This window comes from Lynx canadensis, chromosome E2 (genome assembly GCF_007474595.2).
Source record: "Lynx canadensis isolate LIC74 chromosome E2, mLynCan4.pri.v2, whole genome shotgun sequence".
Taxonomy (NCBI): domain Eukaryota; kingdom Metazoa; phylum Chordata; class Mammalia; order Carnivora; family Felidae; genus Lynx; species Lynx canadensis.
In genome coordinates this window covers 59,316,854-59,338,212 of record NC_044317.1, presented here as the reverse complement: position 1 = coordinate 59,338,212, position 21,359 = coordinate 59,316,854, and the positions used below count along the sequence as shown (strand labels likewise).

Here is a 21,359-nt window from a genome sequence, read left to right as displayed (position 1 = left end):
GAAAGAATCTTAAACAGGCTCAGTGGGGAGCCCAATACGGGGCTCGATCCCATGACCTGGGACTGGTTGCTAACCAACTAAGCCACCCAGGCGTTCCTCTTGTTTTTTTAAGATTTTATTTTTATAATCTATTTTTTAGTGTTTATTCATTTTTTTAAAGTTTATTTTGAGAGAGAAAGAGGGAGAGTGTGCATTCGAGTGAACAAGGGAGAGGCAAAGAGAGGAGACAGAATCCCAAGCATCTGAGCCATCAGCACAGAGCCCAATGCAGGGCTCAAACTCACAGACAGTGAGATCATGATCTGAACTGAGATCAAGAATCAGACACTTAACCAACTGAGTCACCCGGATGCCCCTTAATGTTTATTCATTTGTGTGTGTGTGTGTGTGTGTGTGTGTGTGTGTGTGTGTGTGTGAGAGAGAGAGAGAGAGAGAGAGAGAGAGAGAGAACACACATGCATACAAGCAGGGGAGGGGCAGAGAGAAAGGGGGACAGAGGATTGGAAGTGGGCTCGTTGCTGTCAGCACAGAGCCCAATGTGGGGCTTGAATGAACAAACCTTGAGATAATAACCTGAGCCGAAGTCATATGCTTAACCAAGCCACCCAGGCACCCCAAAGATTTTATTTTGAAGTGATTTCTACACCCAATGTGGGGCTCAAACCCACAACCCCAAGATCAAGAGTGGCACACTCCACCGAAATGAGTCAGCCAGGCACCCCTACCTACAAATGATTCTTTTTTTTTTTAATGTTGATTTATTTATTTTTGAAACAGAGAGAGAGAGAGAGAGAGAGAGAGAGAGAGAGAGAGGGAGAACAAGCGGGGGAGGGGCAGAGAGAGAGGGAGACACAGAATCAAAGCAGGCTCCACACTGTCAGCACAGAGCCCGACGTAGGGCTCGAACTCATGAGCCATGAGATCACGACCTGAGCCAAAGTTGGACACTTAACTGACTGAGCCACCCAGGCACCCCACAAATCATTATTTTCTGAAGAAATTTCTTTTCTCTCCCTTCTATATCAAAAGAGGAAGAGAGGGGCACCTGAACGGCTTAGTTGGTTAAGCATCTGACTCTTCAGCTCCGGTCACGATCTCATGGTTCATGAGTTCGAGTGCCGCATTGGGCTTTGCGCTAAAGGTGCGGAGCCTGCTTGAGATTCTTTCTCTTCCACTCTCTGGCCCTACCCTACTTGATCTCTCTTTCTCTCAAAATAAATAAACTTAAAAAAATTTTTTTAAAAAAGAGGAAGAGGCCCTCCACATATATTCTTGCAATCCAATTTCTGCCCCCCCCCCCCACCCCCCGACTGAAACAAGGAAGCTCCTAGGAATCAATCATCTCTGCCTCTGCAATGCCCTACCAGAAATTCTGCAAATTCTACTTCGTTCACTCACCCATAAACATGTCTCATCCCTTCCATTGGAGGGACCATCTGCAACTTGAACGTATGCGTAACTTCCCTCCCTCTCCAACTACCTTCCAACGCCAAGCAGGATGGCACCCTCAAATAACTCTCAATTCGTGGGTCTTACAGGAGTGGATGCTCAATGAAATGAGTGGGCCATGTGATCACAGAAGATAGCTCAGAAGTACGCTGGGGTCAGGACAGGGACGTGTAAGGGACTGAGCACCTCTGAGTGGCCAAGCAGAAGAAGAACATACGAGGAATGAACTATCACCCGAGAGACAGCAGCAAAGAGGGAAAGAGAGTACTTTTGAAGCCCAGACCTCCATTTCCTGTCCAGACCTGGAGAACTCGGTAAAGTCCTGTGGGTCTCCCGAACCTCGGTGAGGACCCGGCCCCACCCGCAGTAGCGATTCGGCCCAGGCCTGCCGCACTCACCTGACCCCAGGCCCTTCGGCAGCTCTCTGTCCACCATCCAGGGCTCCTTCTCTTGCTGCAGCAGAGAGACCAAGTCGGCCTTAGACACACAGGGCCCTGCACATGGAAAGACATAGGTTCTGTCACACACATGACATTCTTCTTTTCTATTAAAAAAAAATTGTTTTTTAATGTTTATTTATTTTTTAAAGAGAGAGAGACAGAGTGCGAGTGGGGAAGGGGCAGAGAGAGAGAGAGGGAGACACAGAATCTGAATCTCAGGCTCCAGGCTCTGAACTCTCAGCACAGAGACCAATGCAGGGCTTGAACCCATGAACCATGAGATCATGACCTGAGCCGAAGTCAGACGCTTAACCGACTGAGCCACCCAGGTGCCCCTTTTATATATATTTTTTGAAGTTTATTTATTTTGAGAGGGAAGTGAGAGAGCACACACAAGAAGGAGAGGGGCAGAGAGGAGAGAGGATCCCAAGCAGACTTCAAGCTGCGAGCGTAGAGCCTGACATGGGGCTCAATCCCATGAACCACGAGATCATGACCTGAGCCGAAATCAAGAGTCAGATGCTTAACTGACTAAGCCACCTAGGGGCCCCTTGACACTCTTAAATCGAGAACCAGTTCCTTGGTTTTGAAAGAAAAGTGTTTAATTATAGTAAGAAGTAAAAAGGAAAGTGAGCAGTATGTGAGACTCACTGAAGACGATGCTTCAAGCACAATGAAGATACCAACTTCCAACTCTACAAATGTCAAATTCTCATCTTCAGAATCATGACAAAAATTTAGCTCAACACTTCAGAAGATCCCTCCCTGACCTCCACAATTCAAAACCAAGGAAAGGAAGTGGCGGGTCCTGAAGACAGGTCCAGATTGAGGAGAGGGACATCCTTACCTACGGACCCCAGGTCACTACGATTCTCCCACATCACATTCTTACAGAAACTCTTCTGAGCTGGGTCCAGCTGCTGGGAGAAGTCTACGGCCATGTTCGTGATGGTCACCAAGCCCTGAAACGGTACAAACACGCTTTCGGATCAAACGGCAGTGGCTCTGGGAAGGTGTGTGACAGAGGCTGCCCGTGCCAAGAATTCTCACTCAGGTCCTGAGTGCTCCGGGTCACATAATGACTGGGCCCGGTCATACTGTACACATTTGGGGGAAAAAGACAAAAATAGGAGAGTCTGTTTCTGCCATGGGTGATCTGTAATCCTGCAGAGGAGGATGAACTTACACACAGTATGAATTTCCCAAGGCTGACTGAAGGTCTCCCCACCTTCAACATGCCCGACTCGACAAGCCTGCAGGTTTTTTCTCCCACATAATCTCTGATGACAAGGGAGGGCGGAGATCCTGCTCCAAGTTTTCTCACGTCATGGCATGTTGAATGTTTCTCATTGAGACACGCTGGTGTGTGGCTCATGACAACTGAACCGCCCCCCTCTTCTGCTGCACATCGAGACCACGTGCTCTTCCTTCTGGCCAGATCCTCTGTCTACAGGAAGCACCCTGTTCAAATGGAAACTTCTCCCGAACTTACTGGACTCGTGGTCTCTCCCTCGAGAAGGGTCTCTTTAGGAAGGCCACTGTGTCTTAGCTCAGTGGTTGATCTCCTGACTTACCGGCGGCCTCTCAAGCAGAGCACCATAATCCAAGTCTTCCCCTAATATGGAGCATTCCAGACTGTGGTTTGTGAGTCTCTCCATGATCACCACCTGGGACAACTTTTCTTTACAGATGTCCTTCTTCGCGGGTAACTCCTTGGTCTCTGGCCCTGCCTCCAAATCTGAAAGGCATTAAGAAACCGAACCTTTCTCCATTATGTAGTAGAACAAAGAAAAATTCCAAAATGTAATCAGAGGAATTAAGATCCTCAAAATAACATAATGTATTAAAAACTTTCTTTTTTCTTTTTTTAATTTGTTTTTTTTAACGTTTCTTTACTTTTGAGAGAGACAGAGACAGAATGCGACTGGGCTAGGGGCAGAGAGAGAGGGAGACACAGAATCTGAAACAGGCTCCAGGCTCCGAGCTGTCAGCACAGAGCCCGACGCGGGGCTCGAACCCACGAGCAGTGAGATCATGACCCGAACTGAAGTCGGACGCTCAACCCACTGAGCCACCTGGGCACCCTGAAAACTTTCTTATATGACTAACCAACCTTACAATCCCTTGTTTATGTAGCTTTAGTCCTAAAGGATACAATATGAGCTTTCTCACTTAGATATAAGATACCAGGTGGCTGATATAAACAAAGAGAGAAAGGAGGCTAAGGGAAAAAAAACTGCTATATGATCCTTATTTCGGCAGTATTAAGTAAAACTCACTTTGACTCTTTCTCCATTTTTCCAGCAAAAATTTCTTCTGTCTCTTTTTTAAACAGTGCCTCTTTGATTACAATGCTAACTAACAAAAGTTCCAATCCCGGCTTTAGAAGTTCAAGTCTTCATAACCAACTAGAATCTCAGCAAGACATGAAGGATTGACAGAAGGGAAAAGCCATTGTTTTAGAAAATCCAGGGAACGTGAGCTAGTATGTTAAATGGAAAAGTTTCACAAAAACACCCTTCGAGCTCTCCTGTGCCACAGGACGACCCACGAGAGTTGTCGGAAGTTGTATCTGCACAGCCTGTCCTGTTCTGTCGATGCAAACCCTTCCCTTGAGATATGATTGGAACAAAGGTATCTTACAAGAGTCTCAACTCTTTGGAGATTACTGCCATTTCCTGCTGTAGTGACCTCCAAGAGCAGTCTAGAATTCCGATCTCTTGTCTTACTCGATCAATTTGTTCCAGAAGTAACACAGTAGTTGAAATACCTGTATCCCCACGTGATAGAAATATCATTACGGTATCTGTAAGACTCATCCCCTGAATCAGAAGCAGTGCTCCTGTCCCCCGAGAGCCAGTCACCCAGCTGTCCGCGCCTGTCTGATGACAGCCTTCCAGACCCATCCCCTGGCCTGCCGGTCTCTCTTGTATTTCTAACGTTTCTGCCATAGACTGTACTCTCATTCTGGTTTCCCTGGCTTCAAACTGGGAGTGATTTTCCTTCTTCCTCTTACATCCCTATTGATACTTAGCATACATGGGACAGCACTTTCTCCTTCACGTAAGCCATGGATATACACCCTACTTCTCATGCGACACGGTTAATTCTTTAAGAGGTTACAGTCATCCACCAAGCAGCATCTGATGGCCTCACTCATAACTGACAAAAAAAAGTCAATGAGAGAAGTCTATACAAGAAGTAGCTTTTTGATCAAAGAGAAATAAGATAGTAAAAATGACACCAGAACCAGCCAAGGATTTTCCAAAGAACGGACATGATTATGTAAGCCTCAACGACAAAAGGTCTTAGAAGGAGCGAGGAAAAAACGGGATCCAGGGCCGGAGCAAGAAGTCATGTTCGCAGGGAGGGGAGCAGAGGCGGAGAGGAGACAGGGGAGCCCGCGCTCCAGAGGCCTCAATGCTCCCCCCACTCCCGGAGGCTCAGGAATTGCGTGCTGACCATCCTTTGTACCTAGGGCCTGAGCTGTGAGCTGCAGGGGCCTCACCCCAGGAGGTCTCCCACACTCACCTGGGCCCCGGCCTCTTGTCAGCCTTCTCTTCACCATCCAGGGCTCTTTCCTCTGTTCCAACGAGGAGATCATATCGGGCTTGGAAACGCAGAGTCCTACGTACAAAAGAACAGAGGGAGTGGTCATGCTGTGCGTCAGTGCAGAACCAAGGTGCGGGCTCCTGGGCCTGAGGAAAGGGCGACAGAGCAAGGCCCGGTGCTAAAGGAGCAGAGGGCTCTGAGTCAGGGCAGCGGCCGGGGGGAGAGGTGGCAGAATGAGGGGTGGAGGGACACCCTTACCCAGAGAGGCCAGGTTCCTGTAGTTCTCCAACATCACACTCCTGTACAGGTTCCTCTGAGCCGAGTTCAGCCACTCCCACTCCTCCTGGGAGAAATCTACGGCCACATCCCCGAACGTCACCAAGCTCTGAAAGGACAAAACCGCAGTCTTGTTCAATCAGTGCTCATGCCCCGACAGACTGGGCTTGTTATGGGCTACTTGTGTCCCCCAAAGTCATACGTCGAAGTCTAACCCCCAGTACCTCGGAATGTGATGGTATTTGGAGACAGAACCTGAGAAGGGGTTGTTAAAAGTTAACTGAAGTCATGTGGTCGGGCCCGAATCCACTCTGACAGGTGTCCTTGTAAGAGGAGGAAGCCCCACGAGGGAGGCAAGTGCACAAAGGGAAGACTGGACGGGGACACGGCAGAGAGGGCGGCTGGCTGCAAGCCAGGGAGAAGCCTCAGAGAACACCAACCCTCCCGGCACCGTGACCTGGGACTTCCGGCCTCCAGAACTGACCGGGAAGGTAAACGTCTGCTGTCCAAGCCTCCGGTCTGCAGGATTTTGTTACAGCAGCCTGAACGGACTAAGACAGGGGTCTAAGGGTTACCTTCTCCTCATGTGGGGTAAGAGACTAGACAGATAAGGAAAAACATGCAGAGGAAAGAGAAAAACATGGAGGCAATTTTGTGCAGGTGCACACACAAGAAAAATGTGACGTCAACCCAGATCAATGGATATGGAGGCTCAACGGTCCCCATGTACAACGGGTGCCAGAGTATTTTTTGACACGAGGGCACGCGAGGGGCCTGGATGAGCACAAGAATGGGGGGAAATAAATCTGAAGATGAACCTCAAAAGGCACAGAGGACTAAACCCCAAACTAGGTTCTGAGGATTTCTATTTCACTTTCAGGGCTCACTAGATGTGGAGCATTGGTGGTAAAAACAAAAAGTAAATAAATCCACTAACAAAATCCTCTTTTCCGTTTTCTGAAATAAGGAGGAGTGTTTAGTAAGAATGACAAGCACTACAAAATGCCTTTAAGAATCAAGGTGTCACTGCGGCACCTGGGTGGCTCAGTCGGTTAAGGGCCCAACTCTTAGTTTTGGCTAAAGTCATGATCTCACAGTTTCATGGGTTCAAGCCCCACGTCGGGCTCTGCACTGACAGTGCAGAGCCTGCTTGGGATTCTCTCTCTCCCTCTCAATCTCTGTCTCTCTCAAAATAAATAAAAGGGGGCGCCTGGGTGGCGCAGTCGGTTGGGCGTCCGACTTCAGCCAGGTCACGATCTCGCGGTCCGCGAGTTCGAGCCCCGCGTCGGGCTCTGGGCTGATGGCTCAGAGCCTGCTTCCGATTCTGTGTCTCCCTCTCTCTCTGCCCCTCCCCCGTTCATGCTCTGTCTCTCTCTGTCCCAAAAATAAATAAACGTTGAAAAAAAAAATTTTTTTAAAAATAAATAAAAGAAGAATCAAGGTGCCACCTTCGAGAAGCTGGGAAGTGTCGAGGACGAGGACATACCGAGGAGGTACAGGAACACGTTTGTTGCTCATCTCATCCAGAGATGGTGCATTTTTATGTAGCAGATTTTTATGATTTCAGCACAGAATTCGGACACATTCCAAGGTATTTTAAACATTAATTTAATTCAAACTGTGACCCCGGCAATCTGTGGCTTTGGCTTCCCACTAGTGGCTGTCCTCTAGGTTTAGAGGGCCAGGAGCCCTGACATTTTAAAAGTCTATACTCAAGGGGCGCCTGGGTGGCGCAGTCAGTTAAGCGTCCGACTTCAGCCAGGTCACGATCTCGCGGTCCGCGAGTTCGAGCCCCGCGTTGGGCTCTGGGCTGATGGCTCAGAGCCTGGAGCCTGTTTCCGATTCTGTGTCTCCCTCTCTCTCTCTGCCCCTCCCCCGTTCATGCTCTGTCTCTCTCTGTCCCAAAAATAAATAAATGTTGAAAAAAAACAAAAAAAATAAAAAAAAAAAAAAGTCTATACTCAAGCCAATAAGCGAGCAAGTCCGGCAAGTCCGACCACCCACAAAGCCTGAACCCAGACCGCAGCACACCCCAGCTCCCCAACTGTATGACGGAAAAATCAACAAAACCCCAGACTGTGATGCGGACTAAATAAGGGAGCACAGGCCCAGCGCGGAAGGGCCACATGTACGTGAACGTTAGCCATGATGCTGCCAACCGAAGGGTGAGCCTTCTCGCTTACAGCTTCACGTAATTCTACTGGAAACAAAGTTCCTTGGAGGTGTGGTGTCTGTTGAATAATTTCTATCGTGCCCTCTTTGACCCGCACCATTTCTGAAGGTATTCTTAACTGAACTGTGTCAAGACAAGTCAAACGGGTTCTGTATTGTAACCTGCGTGAAGACAGTAACCTTGACGCATAAATCTCCTAAGTGGGAGGCTGAAAGGGCCCCCATCACAGAAAACACCCGGGAATACTTGCAGGAAACAGCCCAGAGCTGCTTGGTGTGCTCTAAGCGAGCGACACGCTCATTCATACACCCACCTGAGCGCTAGTCTAAAACGAATGCTGGCCAGCTCTCAACAACAACTTTGCGACAATAATTTTGCAAGTTGGAGCATCTGACTTGAAAGCAGAGGAACTGATTTGCTGGCTGAATAAGTAATAAGAGCCCTAATTCGGAGCGCCCGGATGGCTCAGTCAGTTAAGCAGTTAAGCGTCCAAGTCTTGATTTCAGCTCAGGTCATGATCTCACGGTTTCATGAGTTGGAGCCCTATGTCAGGCAACGTGCTGACAGCATGGAGCCTGCTTGGGATTCTCTCTCTCCCTCTCTCTCTGCTCCTTCCCAGCTTCCGTGAGCGCTGCCTCTCAGAAGTGCTTTAAAAAAAAAAAAAGAGTGCTAATTTTGCTGAGCTCTCTTTCCCTGGGTTGTTCATATCCACGTGCGCCAGCATATAAATGCCTTCAAATTCTGAAAACTGTGCAAGGCTCGGTGGAATCTTCGAGCATACTGAAACTCAAGCATTTCGAGACAGGTGCGGAGCGAAATAAGCCAGACACAGAAGAACAAGCATTGCACGATCTCAGTTATATGTGCAGCTAAAACAGTCAAACTTACAGAAGCAGAGAGTAGAATAACGGTGCCCAGGGGCCAGGAGAGGAGGAAATGCAGAGGTGGTGGTCAGGCGAACAAAATCTCGCTTACACAGGATGAATGCGTTTTGGAGACGTAATGTATAGCATCACGCCCATAGCTAACGATACTATGTTGCATCCTTAAAATTTGCTAAGAGGGCAGATGTTAGGTTGAGTGTTCTCGCCACCAAAAATAATAATGATGACGATGATGAGGGCAGGAGGAAACTCTGGAAGGTGATGAATAAGCTTATGGCCTTGATGGCGGGCACGGTCTCACCAGGACACACTTTCCCTCAAACTCATCAAGTTGTACACATTAAAAATGTGCAGCTTCCTACATGGCAATCATACCTCAACAAAGTGGCTTAAACACAAACAAAAAACCCTTTCCATACAAATATTTTAAACTGTGTTCAAAGATACAGGTGCTCGGACATATGCTACTGCTCTGCTTTTCTTCTGACCTGATTCTAGAAGACGGGTTCTCACGGATTCCAGCCTTACAGTTCTAACTACACGCTCCCTCCTTGCGCTTCTTTATTTTCTGGACATTCAAATATTTCAAAAATCTTTCAGATATCTTTTATTAAATGAAACGAATTACATAGAATAGAGTATATGAATCATACACAAATTACAACACCTTTTTAAAATCTATAGTATCTTTACAATAACTTCATAAGTCTGTTGGTACAAGAGAAATTGGTGCCCATTTTTCTAGCCTTTGTTACTACTTGGTCATCGGTAATAAAACCGGAATTGGGAGCTCCTACAAAGAAGAGTGTAAGTTCTAGTATTTTCTCATATTTGCCAACTGGGTTTTTTGGGGTTTGATTTTTCTTAGTAAGAAATGTCCCCTTGGTGCCTGGGTGGCGCAGTCGGTTAAGCGTCCGACTTCAGCCAGGTCACGATCTCGCGGTCCGTGAGTTCGAGCCCCGCGTCGGGCTCTGGGCTGATGGCTCAGAGCCCGGAGCCTGTTTCCGATTCTGTGTCTCCCTCTCTCTCTGCCCCTCGCCCGTTCATGCTCTGTCTCTGTCCCAAAAATAAATAAACGTTGAGAAATGTCCCCTTATCCACCTCTCTACTCCTATGTTCCAGAGAGACCTAACATTAACAGTATAACCTTCCAAGTAAGACATTTTCTCAGTTTATACAGACTGCCCTTTATGTACAGAATCAATGGCTTCAGTTAGTGCTGTGGTCTGAATGTTTGTGTCCCCCCGGAATCCATACCCTGGAATCCTAACACCCAGTGTGATGGCATCTGGAGGTGGGGCCTTTTGGGGGTGCTTTGGTCATGAGGGTGAACCCTCTCAAATGGGCTGCGTGTCCTTATAAAAGAGACCCTAGAGGGCTCCAGAGCCCCCCGTGTGAGGACACAGAGAGAAGGCGCCAGCAACAGAACAGGAAGCGGGTCCACATCAGGCACCACCTACAATCTGCCAACAGCGTCGTCTTGGCTCTTCCCAGCCTCCAGAACGTGAGAAATGAATGTGTGCTGTGTGGAAGCCGCCCGCTCTGTGGTGACCTGTGAGCGCAGCCCAGAGTAAGAGAGCTAACAAAGGTCTTTTACTGTAAACAGCAACACTTGTAATAGTCCAGACACAACTCTGCACTTACTCAACCCCCACAACCCTGAGGGTTGGTACTATCACCATTCCCCTTTTACAGATGAGGAACAGAGAGCTCTAACTTGCCCAAGATCGTGGAGTCAACCCCGCAGAGCCGAGATCTGGAACCCAGCAGTCTGCACACCCTTAACCTCGACATCAGGGATCAGTAAAGGCTTTCTGTAAAGGGCCAGAGAGCAAACGTCTTAGGCCAGACGGCTTCTGCCACGACTCACCTCTGCTCTTGCAGCGTGAAAGGTGCCACAGACGATACCTAAACCACAGTGCTATGCTGCAAGGAGGTTTCGTTGATGGGCACCAGAACTAAACTTCTATAATTTCCACGTGTTATGACATACTTTTTGTCATTTTTTTTTCAATCACTGCAAAATGGGAAGACCATTTGTAGCTCACAAGCTATACAAAAAGAGGTGGCGGGCCGGATTAGGCCGGTTTGCCAACTCCCATCCAATGGTTACATTAACGCACATCATCTAAGGCTCTGGTGTGTACGTTTCTAAACCACCATGACACGAGGGTGCTGAGAGCTAACACTTCCTGAGATCTTGCCAAGTGCCAGGCACCTTTACTCTGTTCCAGGCACTGTGTCTATACTAACTTAGTTAACCCTTACAAGAACCATACTAGGCTGGCGCCATGATCATTCCCTTTTCTTACAGACGAAGAAAACGTGGTCGATTAAGGTGCCTTAAGGTCACACAGCGATCCAGTGTTAGAGCTGGCTTCCGAACCCAGGCAGCCTGGCTCCACGGTCCACACCACACTATCACGCCTCTAGTAAAAGGTTCCACGGTGACACCAGCCATAACGCTGATGACAGCGAAACAGGATCCACAAGGCAACACGGCTCTCAGATAAAACAAATTTTCTTCAACTCGTGTCCGGGTCAACCCACTTCATTCAAGGGGACACAGCACTCTCTCAAGTGTGGGGATCATGTTCTTACTCCCGTTGTTAGTGTGCAGACTTCCAAAAGGGTTTTGACATGTCACACCACACCATAGAGAAAACACCAAGACACACCTGATACAAGAATCGCATCCGGTGGTCTGACTCTTAATAAAGACGGGACAGAAACAAACAGAAAACAAAAGCGATGCTATCCTTACACAAAAATACTTTGTATTAATATGCTATAGAAAAAATGAACATAAATATTCTATAAGAAAAATGCATTAAAGAGGGGTTTTTTTTGGTACAATTCAATTAATTTTTAAGGTACATGAATGAAAAACTGGTCGTTTTGGGGGGGAGTGGTGAAGTCTACTCCCCCCCCCCCCCATACCATAACAGAAATTCTACTTTTTTATGCTCTGTTGCTGTTCCATCCAAATACAGCTGCTGAAGTATTCCAATTTCGTGTAAGTGTAACAAACTTTAATCCACAAAGTAAGAAAAGGTTTTAGGAATGTATTCATAGGAAATACCCAGGGATGAAGGGCATTCTCAGGTATAAAAGTTATTATCATGCTACATTAAACAGCAAAACATCAGCTACAAGAGAAATTTAAGACTTATTCACACACTCCCCCACCAAATATTTTCTGAATCCAGCACTGGGGTGAAACTGCCCACAATGGCTGCCTGTGTCATGTGTACTCAGAGCAGAAAACCAGATATATTAAGTAAATATATAGTGCGTTCAAATGTGCTAAGAATTAAAAAAATAAAAAGAGTAAAGCAGTGGGTGGGGGAGCGCCTGGGTGGCTCAGTCGGTTAAGCGTCCGACTTCGGCTCAGGTCATGATCTCACGGTTCGTGAGTTTGAGCCCCGCGTCGGGCTCTGTGCTGACAGCTTAGAGCCTGGAGTCTGCTTCGGATTCTGTGTCTCCCTCTCTCTCTGCCCTTCCCCTCTTCATGCTCTGTCTCTCTCTGTCTCAAAAATAAATAAAAACATTAAAAAAAAATTAAAAAAAAAAGAGTAAAGCGAAGAAGGTGTGAGGAATTTGGGTGGGAAGCTCTGGAACTGTCGACAGAGGGATCAGGAAAATGAGAAGGCAATTTTTGAGGAAGCAAAGTGTGATGAAGGACAGTAAATGTCAGAGGTCCAGGGGTGCCTGGTGGCTCAGTCAGTTAAACATCTGACTTCGGCTCAGGTCATGATCTCACAGGTCATGAGTTCGAGCCCCACGTCGGGCTCTGTGCTGACAGCTCAGAGCCTGGAGCCTGCTTCAGATTCTGTGTCTCCCTCTCTGCCCCTCCCCTGACCGCTCTCTCTCAAAAATAAATATTTAAAAAAAAAAAAACAAAAAAAAAGTCAGAGGTCCAAAAGTCCAGAGGCAAAGTCATGCAGGGCCCCGTCAGTACATTAAGGATCTGGCCTTCATTCAGGGAAGCCACCGGAGGGTTCTGAGCATGGAGTGACACAGCAGTTGGAACAGACACACACACACACACACACACACACACACACACACACACACACACACCCTGGTTGCTACACTGGGATACGACTGCAGGAACACACGTGGGAGATGTCACAGAAGCGGAGTCAAGGGGCCAACAGTAAAATAACCACTGAGGCTGCGATGGGGGCAGTGGGCATAATGATAATCATCAGATTCTGAACACAATGTGAAAACCTCAGGTTCGAATACAATGTGAATGTGAAAACTGCACTGACAGGGTTTGCCACAAGCCAAACATGGGAGGCAGAGAAAGAGAGGAGATAAGAATCACTGCTGAGTAACTGGGAGCATGAAACTGCCCCTAGTCTGAGACGGAGACAACAGTGGGAGCAGCCAGGTTGGGGGAAATCTCAGAATTCGGGTCTGAATGTCTTGGGTCTGAGTTTTCCGTTGGACATTCAAGAGGAGGAGTCAGGTTGGATACACAGGCCTGGAGCTCAGAGGAGAGGCTGGAGCTGGAAAAGCAAATATGGGAGAAAAGCCTGCACGTGGCTGGTGTTTACAGATGAGAACTGACCTCCTCAGTGGAAGGTGTGCAGGTGGACTAGGAGAGCCAAGAACACAGTCCCGAGGCATGCCGACAGGTGTAGGTCAGGGAGATGGGGAGGAACCGGCATTGAGAACAGAGCGGTCAGGGAGGCGGGAGGAAAGCCAGACGTTGTGCCCTACAAGCCAAGGGAAAAACGGGTCCCACCAGAGAGCAAGGGATGAGCTATTTCACGGGTTGGCAGCCAACTGCTTTTGTAAATAAAGTTTTATTGGAACGCAACCCGGCCCATTAATTAGTATCTCATCTGTGGCTGCCTCAGCTCTAGAAGGAGCGGAGCTCTAGAAGGCAGAGAGGAACAGCTACAGCAGGTACCATAAAACCTAAAATATTTACTACCTAGCCTTTTACACTGAAAGTTTGCCAATTGCTAAGCTACTTCAAAAGCCAATGATAATCAAAAAAGACTGAGGACGGGGGCACCTGGGTGTCAGTGGGTTGAGCGTCTGACTCTTGATTTCGGTTCAGGTCATGATCTCACAGTTCGTGGGATGAAGCCCTGCAACGGTGCAGAGCCTGCTTGGAATTCTCTCTCCCATTCTCTCTGCCCCTCCCCTGCTCACGCTCTGTCTCTCTCTAAAAAACAAACATTAGGTTGGGGCGCCTGGGTGGCTCAGTCGGTTGAGCGTCCGACTTCGGCTCAGGTCACGATCTCGCGGTCCGTGAGTTCGAGCCCTGCGTCGGGCTCTGGGCTGATGGCTCAGAGCCTGGAGCCTGCTTCCGATTCTGTGTCTCCCTCTCTCTCTGCCCCTCCCCTGTTCATGCTCTGTCTCTGTCTCAAAAATAAATAAACGTTAAAAAAAAAAATTAAAAAAAAAAAAACAAACAAACATAGGGGAGGGTGGGTGATGGGTATTGAGGAGGGCACCTTTTGGGATGAGCACTGGGTGTTGTATGGAAACCAATTTGACAATAAATTTCATATATTGAAAAAAATAAAAATAAAAAACAAACATTTAAAAAAATTTTTTTAAAAAGATGGTAACTGGGCACTGCATTTGGTAATATGGAGATCACTGGTAACTTGCTTAGAAGCAACTTGGGCGGGACAATTGGAACCCAGTGCATGTATGTATGAGCTGGCTCTCCTATTTGTGAGACACAGCTGACAGACACAAACAAAACTATCTGTTAGCACTTTAAGAAGCCACACAATCAAGTGAGAAAAAGACAGCCTTCCATACTGCACCCGTGCTGCCCTTCCCTCTCCCTTCAAACTCTGGCTCAAAAAATCACCTCCTTTCCCGACCCCCCACCCTCCCCTTGGGCAGGTAGGAGCCAAGAGCTCCTCCAGGCGGCTCTCACCTGCACTCGGCTCTCACCTCTCACCTGCATTTGAGGACCTTGTTTGCTTCCAGGACTTTCCACAGGTTGTAAGCTCTTGGAGAGCAGGGACTGGGGCTTAGCCATCTGTTTCTCCAGGGACTGGCACAGAGCTGATACCAAACAAACCAGGTTCGGCACAAGCTACTGTCGTGCTTGCCCCAAGGAGCACCTCTGGGCTCCATCAGGGTCCCTCGGAGAGAAGCGGCCCAGCGAGGGGCTGAGTCACTTGACCAGTGAAGAATGAACACTAAACGGGATGCAGAGAAAGCAGGGAGGGAGGCCCTGGGCCACCCCTGCAGCCCACCACTCACCAGAATGTGAGGAAATGGGAACCAGCTCCCAGGACAGGCATCTTAAACTGAAAACTTGTAAAAGAAAATAAACGTTATTAAGTCCTGAAAAGCAGGACTGCATTTTCGAGAGGAGGGAGGAAATGCCAACTCACCCGAGACAAGGCTTTCAGTTCAGGTCCTGTCCCCGCGGCCTCCTGCTTCTGCCTCCTGTCCTGGAGAAGCGCAGGGCCTCTGGAAGGCAGAGCTGCGGGAACAGAAGGGAGTAGCCAGAGGCCGAGTCTACACCGCGCCCCTGACCACCGGCGTGGAATCGGTCCCTTCCTGCTGAGTCTTAAACCACAGCCATCAATCAATCGGAAAGGGCTTCAACAAGTGCAGAATCGAACGCTCGGGCACGAACAGGACAGCACTAATGTGGAAGGGGGTGATCTGCCTACCACTACTACTCTCCCCGGGGGCTGCCACGGAGCGGAGAGGGGCTCCCCTCTCTGGGAGCATGAACTGCGGAAGTGTCCGGCTAGGCTGACCCGGGGCGAGTCAAGGTCCTTCCCTGCACCGCTGCTTGATGCTCGGACTCAGGGTAAACTTCCAACCCGGTGGGTTCCTCCGACCTACCAGCCTAGAGCCTAGGGACAACCACTCACCCGCATTCGGGCCCCAAAAGCCCCTGGCCCCACGACCTCGCCCTCCCCGCCCTCTGAGGGGGACCGCTAGTCCCCGTCCATCAGGCCCGACCACCTGTCACCCTCACCTCGGTTCTCAGGCCCCGTCGTCACCGCTCCTCGCTGGCCCTTGGACGGGAGCCCATTCCTCCCGCGCGGCCTTCCCCGGGCGGGACGGACGAAGGCAGTCGGGGTCCCCGCAGTCCGGCCCCGGCCCGCCCCGGGCTTTGTGCTGGGGGCGCCTCGCCGCGGCGGGGACTCCTGCCCGCGGGACCCCACGCTCCTACCCGTGCCCGCCTCCCCCTGCATGTCTGCGCGGCGCGCGCGCTCGCTCCCCCTCCCGCCCCGGGCACGCCCGGCGTCCAGCCGGCCCCGCCCCGCCCCGCGCCCACCCCGGCCGCCGAGACCCCGACACCGCCGGGCCGCACCAACCCGGGCCGCGGGCCGCTGCCGGAAGTGGGCGTGTGCGGCCACCGCAAAGCGTCCTGGGAAGTGTAGTCCCGGCCAGCGCAGGGACTGAGCGGAGCGCAGGCTGCAAGGCTCGGGCCCTCCCTGGGCCTACGCAGCGTCCGTCATCCCTTCTCCGGGCCGGCCGCTTCCGGCTTTTCCGGATTGCGGCCCCCCCCCCCCCCCCCCGGTGGTTATGGATGCCCGACCCGGGCCTGGCCGGAAGTGCAGGCCTCCCGGGGGACTGACAGCGCCCGACGGGCTTCTGGGAGATAGCGCCGGGTTCGGAGCGCGCAGGCGCAGTTCCCGGGCGGGGGCGGGGCTGAAGGCGAGGGGCGGGGCCGCAGGGTGACGCTAGGGCGGGGCAGGTGGCGAGGTCCGCGGGTGGCCGTTCCGACGGTGTCCCCGCCGACGAGATGCGGCCAAGGGCAGCGCTGGGCTTTGCCGGTGTCCAGAGTGTGATCCTGGTGGGGGCGTGTGAGTGCCGCGTGCCCTCGCGTCCGATTCACTTCGCACCTTCGACCTCAGATGGGTCCCCTTGTCCCTGGACACTCGGGTCGGCCCGGCCCCCACCCCGTCCTCCAGGTGCTACGTGCCTGCATTGGTGGGTCCTGCACCTGAATGGTCTTCCCCCAAACTCTCGTCTGGGCTGGTTCCCTTCTGTCCCTCTCTTAGAGGGCTGCCCAGACTCGCAGTCACAGACGCTACCCACCTGGTGACCTTCATGATTATCTGAGTTAACTGGTGTTTTTATTCATTTGCTGTTTAGGGCCAGTCCGGAGCTTTCTGGATCCCTGGAGCTGAGCGCCTTGTTCCGCTTGGTGAATAACCTCACTTAACAACAGTGCAGGCATAATGCCGTTACTACACCCACCATCGCAGAATCGAGGCTGCATGTGGTTACATTTATGTGACATTTTGTGATGTCACTTAAGACAGAAGAGAGAGCAGTGGGTGCTGGGGGCAGGAGAAGGAGGAGACTCACTACAAAAGGCACAGGGAACTTGTGGGTCTTCTGTATCTTGGTGGTAGTAGTTACGATATGGGAAACAAAAGGCAAAAGAAAAAATTAAATGTCCTTACCGTCTACAGCCCATTGGCAAGTCCTTGAAACAAGTGGACTGACCTTCCTCTAAGAGCTCAGCTGCCTTGATGATGACACTTTGCTAGGGGCAAAGGGCAATCTTAGCTTAAGGTTATCCCGACCCTCCAGGATCCTGTGAGTCTACTTTAACATATAAAAATTCCTTTTGAAACTTCCTTTATCTCCCCCCCTCAAGATATATGTTGGCAATCATCCTCCAAGCTTATGGCCCCCTGATATACATCTGAAGAGTCTCATGACTGAGGTTTTACTAAACAGTAGTAAATGACCTTTTCCTAACAGCAGCTAGCCCCCTCATGATCCTAGAAACCTTGCTTCCAAAATTCCTTAGAGACTTACGCTATCCCTAACCCTCTCCCAACCTGAAGGTATATAATCAGTCATCCGTCACAACCCCAGTGCAGCTCTTTCTTCCCGTGGGTCCTGTCCCTGCACCTTAATAAAAAGCACCTTTTTGGACCAAAGATGTCTCGAGAATTCTTTTTTTTTTTTTTTTTTGAGAGAGAGAGAGAGAGAAGCATGAGCAGGGTAGGGGCAGAGAGAGAGGGAAACACAGAATCCCAAGACAAGCTCCAGGCTGTTAGCTGTCAGCACAGAGCCCAACGCGGGGCTCAAACTCACGAACTATGAGATCATGACCTGAGCCAAAGTCAGACACTTGACTGACTAAGCCACCCAGGCGTCCCTCAAGAATTCTGAGCCGTCGGCTCCCAACCCCAACACTTCAAACCACATCAGTTACACAATTGTATGGATTTGGCAAAACTAGAATTCTAGGCCTAAAGTATGTTTTACTGTACCAGCTTTTAAGGACTCATGAAATTTTACACATAACATCTGTGTGTAAATGTTTCGTCATTAAAAATAAAGTTGTAAAGCCCTCATTGACATAATGGAACTGAGTTTAAAACCACTTTAATTTTTTTTAACGTTTATTTATTTTTGAGAGACAGAGAGAGAACATGAGCAGGGGGATAGCAGAGAGAGAAGGAGACACAGAATCCGAAGCAGGCTCCAGGCTCCCAGCTGTCAGCACAAAGCCTGACGTGGGGCTTGAACTCACAGACGGAGAGATCATGACCTGAGCGGAAGTCAGGCACTTAACTGAGCCACCCAGGCTCCTAAACCACTTTAATTAAAACACTTTCTTTGAATTGATAAAATGGCACTGGCTGGGGAGGGAGCTTAATTATGAACCAGCAAATAGAAAACCATGGGTAGAGAATATAACCTGTCCTTCTTTCTGGAACTGGCCTTGGGGTAATTATTGGTGTCTAGGACTTCTTTATGTACTGCATGTTTCTCCTAAGCTTGACCTACATCTCAGTCAGGGTTCTTTGCCTGGGTCCGGGGATAGTGTGACCCAAACAATCAATGGCCTGGGTGGTATTACAGGTGTCTTCGGTTTCTGTTTACCATTTACCATTGTGCATGACAACTCAAGGGTGTGGACTGTCCATAACCCTCCCAAGCCCCATTATTCAGCATCAACTCTATTCTTGTCTGTCAGGATCAGCTACTGTGGCTTTTTTATCCCTCCAGTGGCATGGGACATACGGAACAGAGAGCATTCGACCTTCACTGCACCCATTGTTATTCCTGATTGGAAGACTTCCTCCAGGATTAAAACCTTTACACAAGCATAAGTCAGAATTGAGAAACTAACAATTCTGAACATGGGACATTATACCCAGACGTGCCAGATAGTACAAGGAAATGCCCTAACCATAATGTCTTTCCAATAACTACTGTAAAACCTTCCCCCTTTTTAATAAAAAGTTTTAATGTTTATCTGAGAGAGAGAGGGAGAGCAGGGGAGGGGAAGAGATGGGGGGGGAGAGAGAGAGACTGGGAGAATCCCAAGCAGGCTCCATGCTGTCAGCAGAGAGCCCTAAGCGGGGCTCAAACTCACAAAACTTGAGATCATGACCTCAGCTGAAAGCAAGAGTCGGATGCTTAACTGACGGAGCCACCCAGGCACCCCATCCCTTTTTAACTTTATAAAACCATTATATTTTTCCTTTCTTGCTTGCTTTTTTTTTTTTTTTTAAGTCTCTCCTAATGGCAGCAGAAGCTTTAAGTGACCAGGTGGCATTCAGCTTCTCGTTTAATGATACCATTATTACCTCCCCTAACAGAAGGATTCCTCTACTTGGTGCTAAAACAAACCTCCCTAACACTAGAATCCAGAAATCTGAGAGAGACAGAGAGACAGAGAGAGAGAGAGACAGAGAGAGAGAGACAGAGAGAGAGAGACAGAGAGAGAGAGAGAGAGAGAGAGAGAGAGAGAGAGAGAGAGAGAGAGACGGAATCTTAAGCAAACTCCATGCTCAGCACAGAGCCAGACTCAGGGCTTGATCCTGTGACCCTTGCATCATGACCTGAGCCGAAATCAAGAGTCAGACACTCAACCGAGCCACCGAGGCGCCCCAAAACATTTTTATGTTTAACCTGAGTGACTAACATTTTCTATTACCTTTTAAAGTTGACAAGCATGGATTTATAGTGTATGCTATTAAGTACTCCCATCATACTTGAGTTAAAGTTACCAGCATGTTGTCACTGAATGCAGAGTTGGAGAGAGAGGCACAGCAGCAACTATTATATGGTGTGTCCCCCCTACAAACGTGAGTCATAAATAAAATATGTAAATAAATGCTCAAAAATATTTGCAAACTATTGCGTTTTTATTATAATCTGTCCATTATAGTATAAATTTATACTATAACCCATAAACATACATACACAATATATACATGTTATATATTACCTAATACAAACGTGTATTTATGTGTATATATTTCTACACACCCACACATATAAACACACAAACATATACACCTTTTAACAACCAGTTCACAAAATGTCTAAACATATAACAATTAACTCTTGCAAGCCAGAATGAGCCTGTCCAAGCACACCACCGAATCAACCACTTTGCCTCTGGTGAGTTGCTGCCGGGGCTCAGGACCCCCGGGCTGCTCCACTTGCTAGAGATGAGAAATCCCTCGGGACACCTGGGTGGCTCAGTCGGTTAAGCATCCGACTTCAGCTCAGGTCATGATCTCGCAGTTCGTGGGTTCAAGCCCCATGTCAGGCTCTGTGCTGACAAATTAGAGCCTGGAACTTGCTTCAGATTCTGTGTCTCCCTCTCTCTCTCTGACCGCCCCCCTCAAAAATAAACAAACATTAAAAAAAAAAAAAGAAATCCCTTTCTAAAAGCATCCCCCCTTCCCAGGATGCCAGACATCTTAAGGACAGTGAGTAAAGAAATAGTGATGCTTTCCTCCTGGCACAGATTCAAGCAAAGGCATTTTGGCCCTGTCTCAGGGAGCCCAATGACAAGGTAAGTGAGAAACTCAGACATGAGAAAGCAAATTCAGCATCCCAAATTTTCCAGTTCCTTCCTGTCTATCAGGCAAGATCATTTCTTGGCTTTAAATGTCATGTAGTTTTGGTCAGGATTTAATAGATTTGTATTTATGTACACAGAAAATTAAGAGAAAAACACTAAACTGCACAAATTAGGACATCAAATATGCAATACCCAACGTACCTACCCATAAATACAACCAGTTCAAAATTTTGTTCCAACGTCTGAGGTCAAGTACTATGAAAACCCATTTTTGCAAACATCTTGTAGATTCTGATAATAAACGTTGATACTTTCAGGAGTCTTTTTTTTTTTTTTTTTAATTTTTTTTTTTTAACGTTTATTTATTTTTGAGACAGAGAGAGACAGAGCATGAACGGGGGGAGGGGCAGAGAGAGAGGGAGACACAGAATCAGAAACAGGCTCCAGGCTCCGAGCCGTCAGCCCAGAGCCTGACGCGGGGCTCGAACTCACGGACCGCGAGATCGTGACCTGGCTGAAGTCGGACGCCCAACCGACTGCGCCACCCAGGCGCCCCTTTCAGGAGTCTTTCAACCCTTCTCTAACCTCTTTTCTTCTGTATATCTCTAGGCCACTTTGAAATCAGATTTTTTTGTTTGTTTGTTTCTTTTTAAAATCAATGAAGCCACAGTGTTGGTGAGCTAAAAGGGAAACAGGTCAGGCTTCATCCACAGTGATCTCAGGCAAAGGGTAATGAGTTGGTATGGTTCCTTAAGGTTTCTTAGGGGCTTAAGAGTTTTAAAATCCCC

General features: G+C 48.7%; 1 protein-coding gene across 2 annotated transcripts in view; it reads right to left on the bottom strand.

Moving 5' to 3' along the window:
• Nucleotides 1-15,231, bottom strand: part of LOC115502218 (zinc finger protein 470) — a 46,344-nt gene extending 31,113 nt beyond the window's left edge. The window contains exons 1-7 of one of the 2 annotated variants that reach the window (XM_032591512.1): nucleotides 15,155-15,231; nucleotides 15,021-15,074; nucleotides 5,700-5,826; nucleotides 5,421-5,516; nucleotides 3,464-3,627; nucleotides 2,737-2,851; nucleotides 1,848-1,943 (exon numbers count right to left, since the gene is read on the bottom strand). In XM_032591512.1, the coding sequence (XP_032447403.1) occupies nucleotides 1,848-1,943; nucleotides 2,737-2,851; nucleotides 3,464-3,627; nucleotides 5,421-5,516; nucleotides 5,700-5,733 (505 nt within the window). In that variant the 5' untranslated portion in view covers nucleotides 5,734-5,826; nucleotides 15,021-15,074; nucleotides 15,155-15,231. Of the gene's footprint in view, nucleotides 1-1,847; nucleotides 1,944-2,736; nucleotides 2,852-3,463; nucleotides 3,628-5,420; nucleotides 5,517-5,699; nucleotides 5,827-13,353; nucleotides 13,862-15,020; nucleotides 15,075-15,154 lie in introns of those variants that run through there. The other variant, XM_032591511.1, reaches the window with a different exon arrangement.
• Between the last annotated feature and the right edge of the window lie 6,128 nt (nucleotides 15,232-21,359).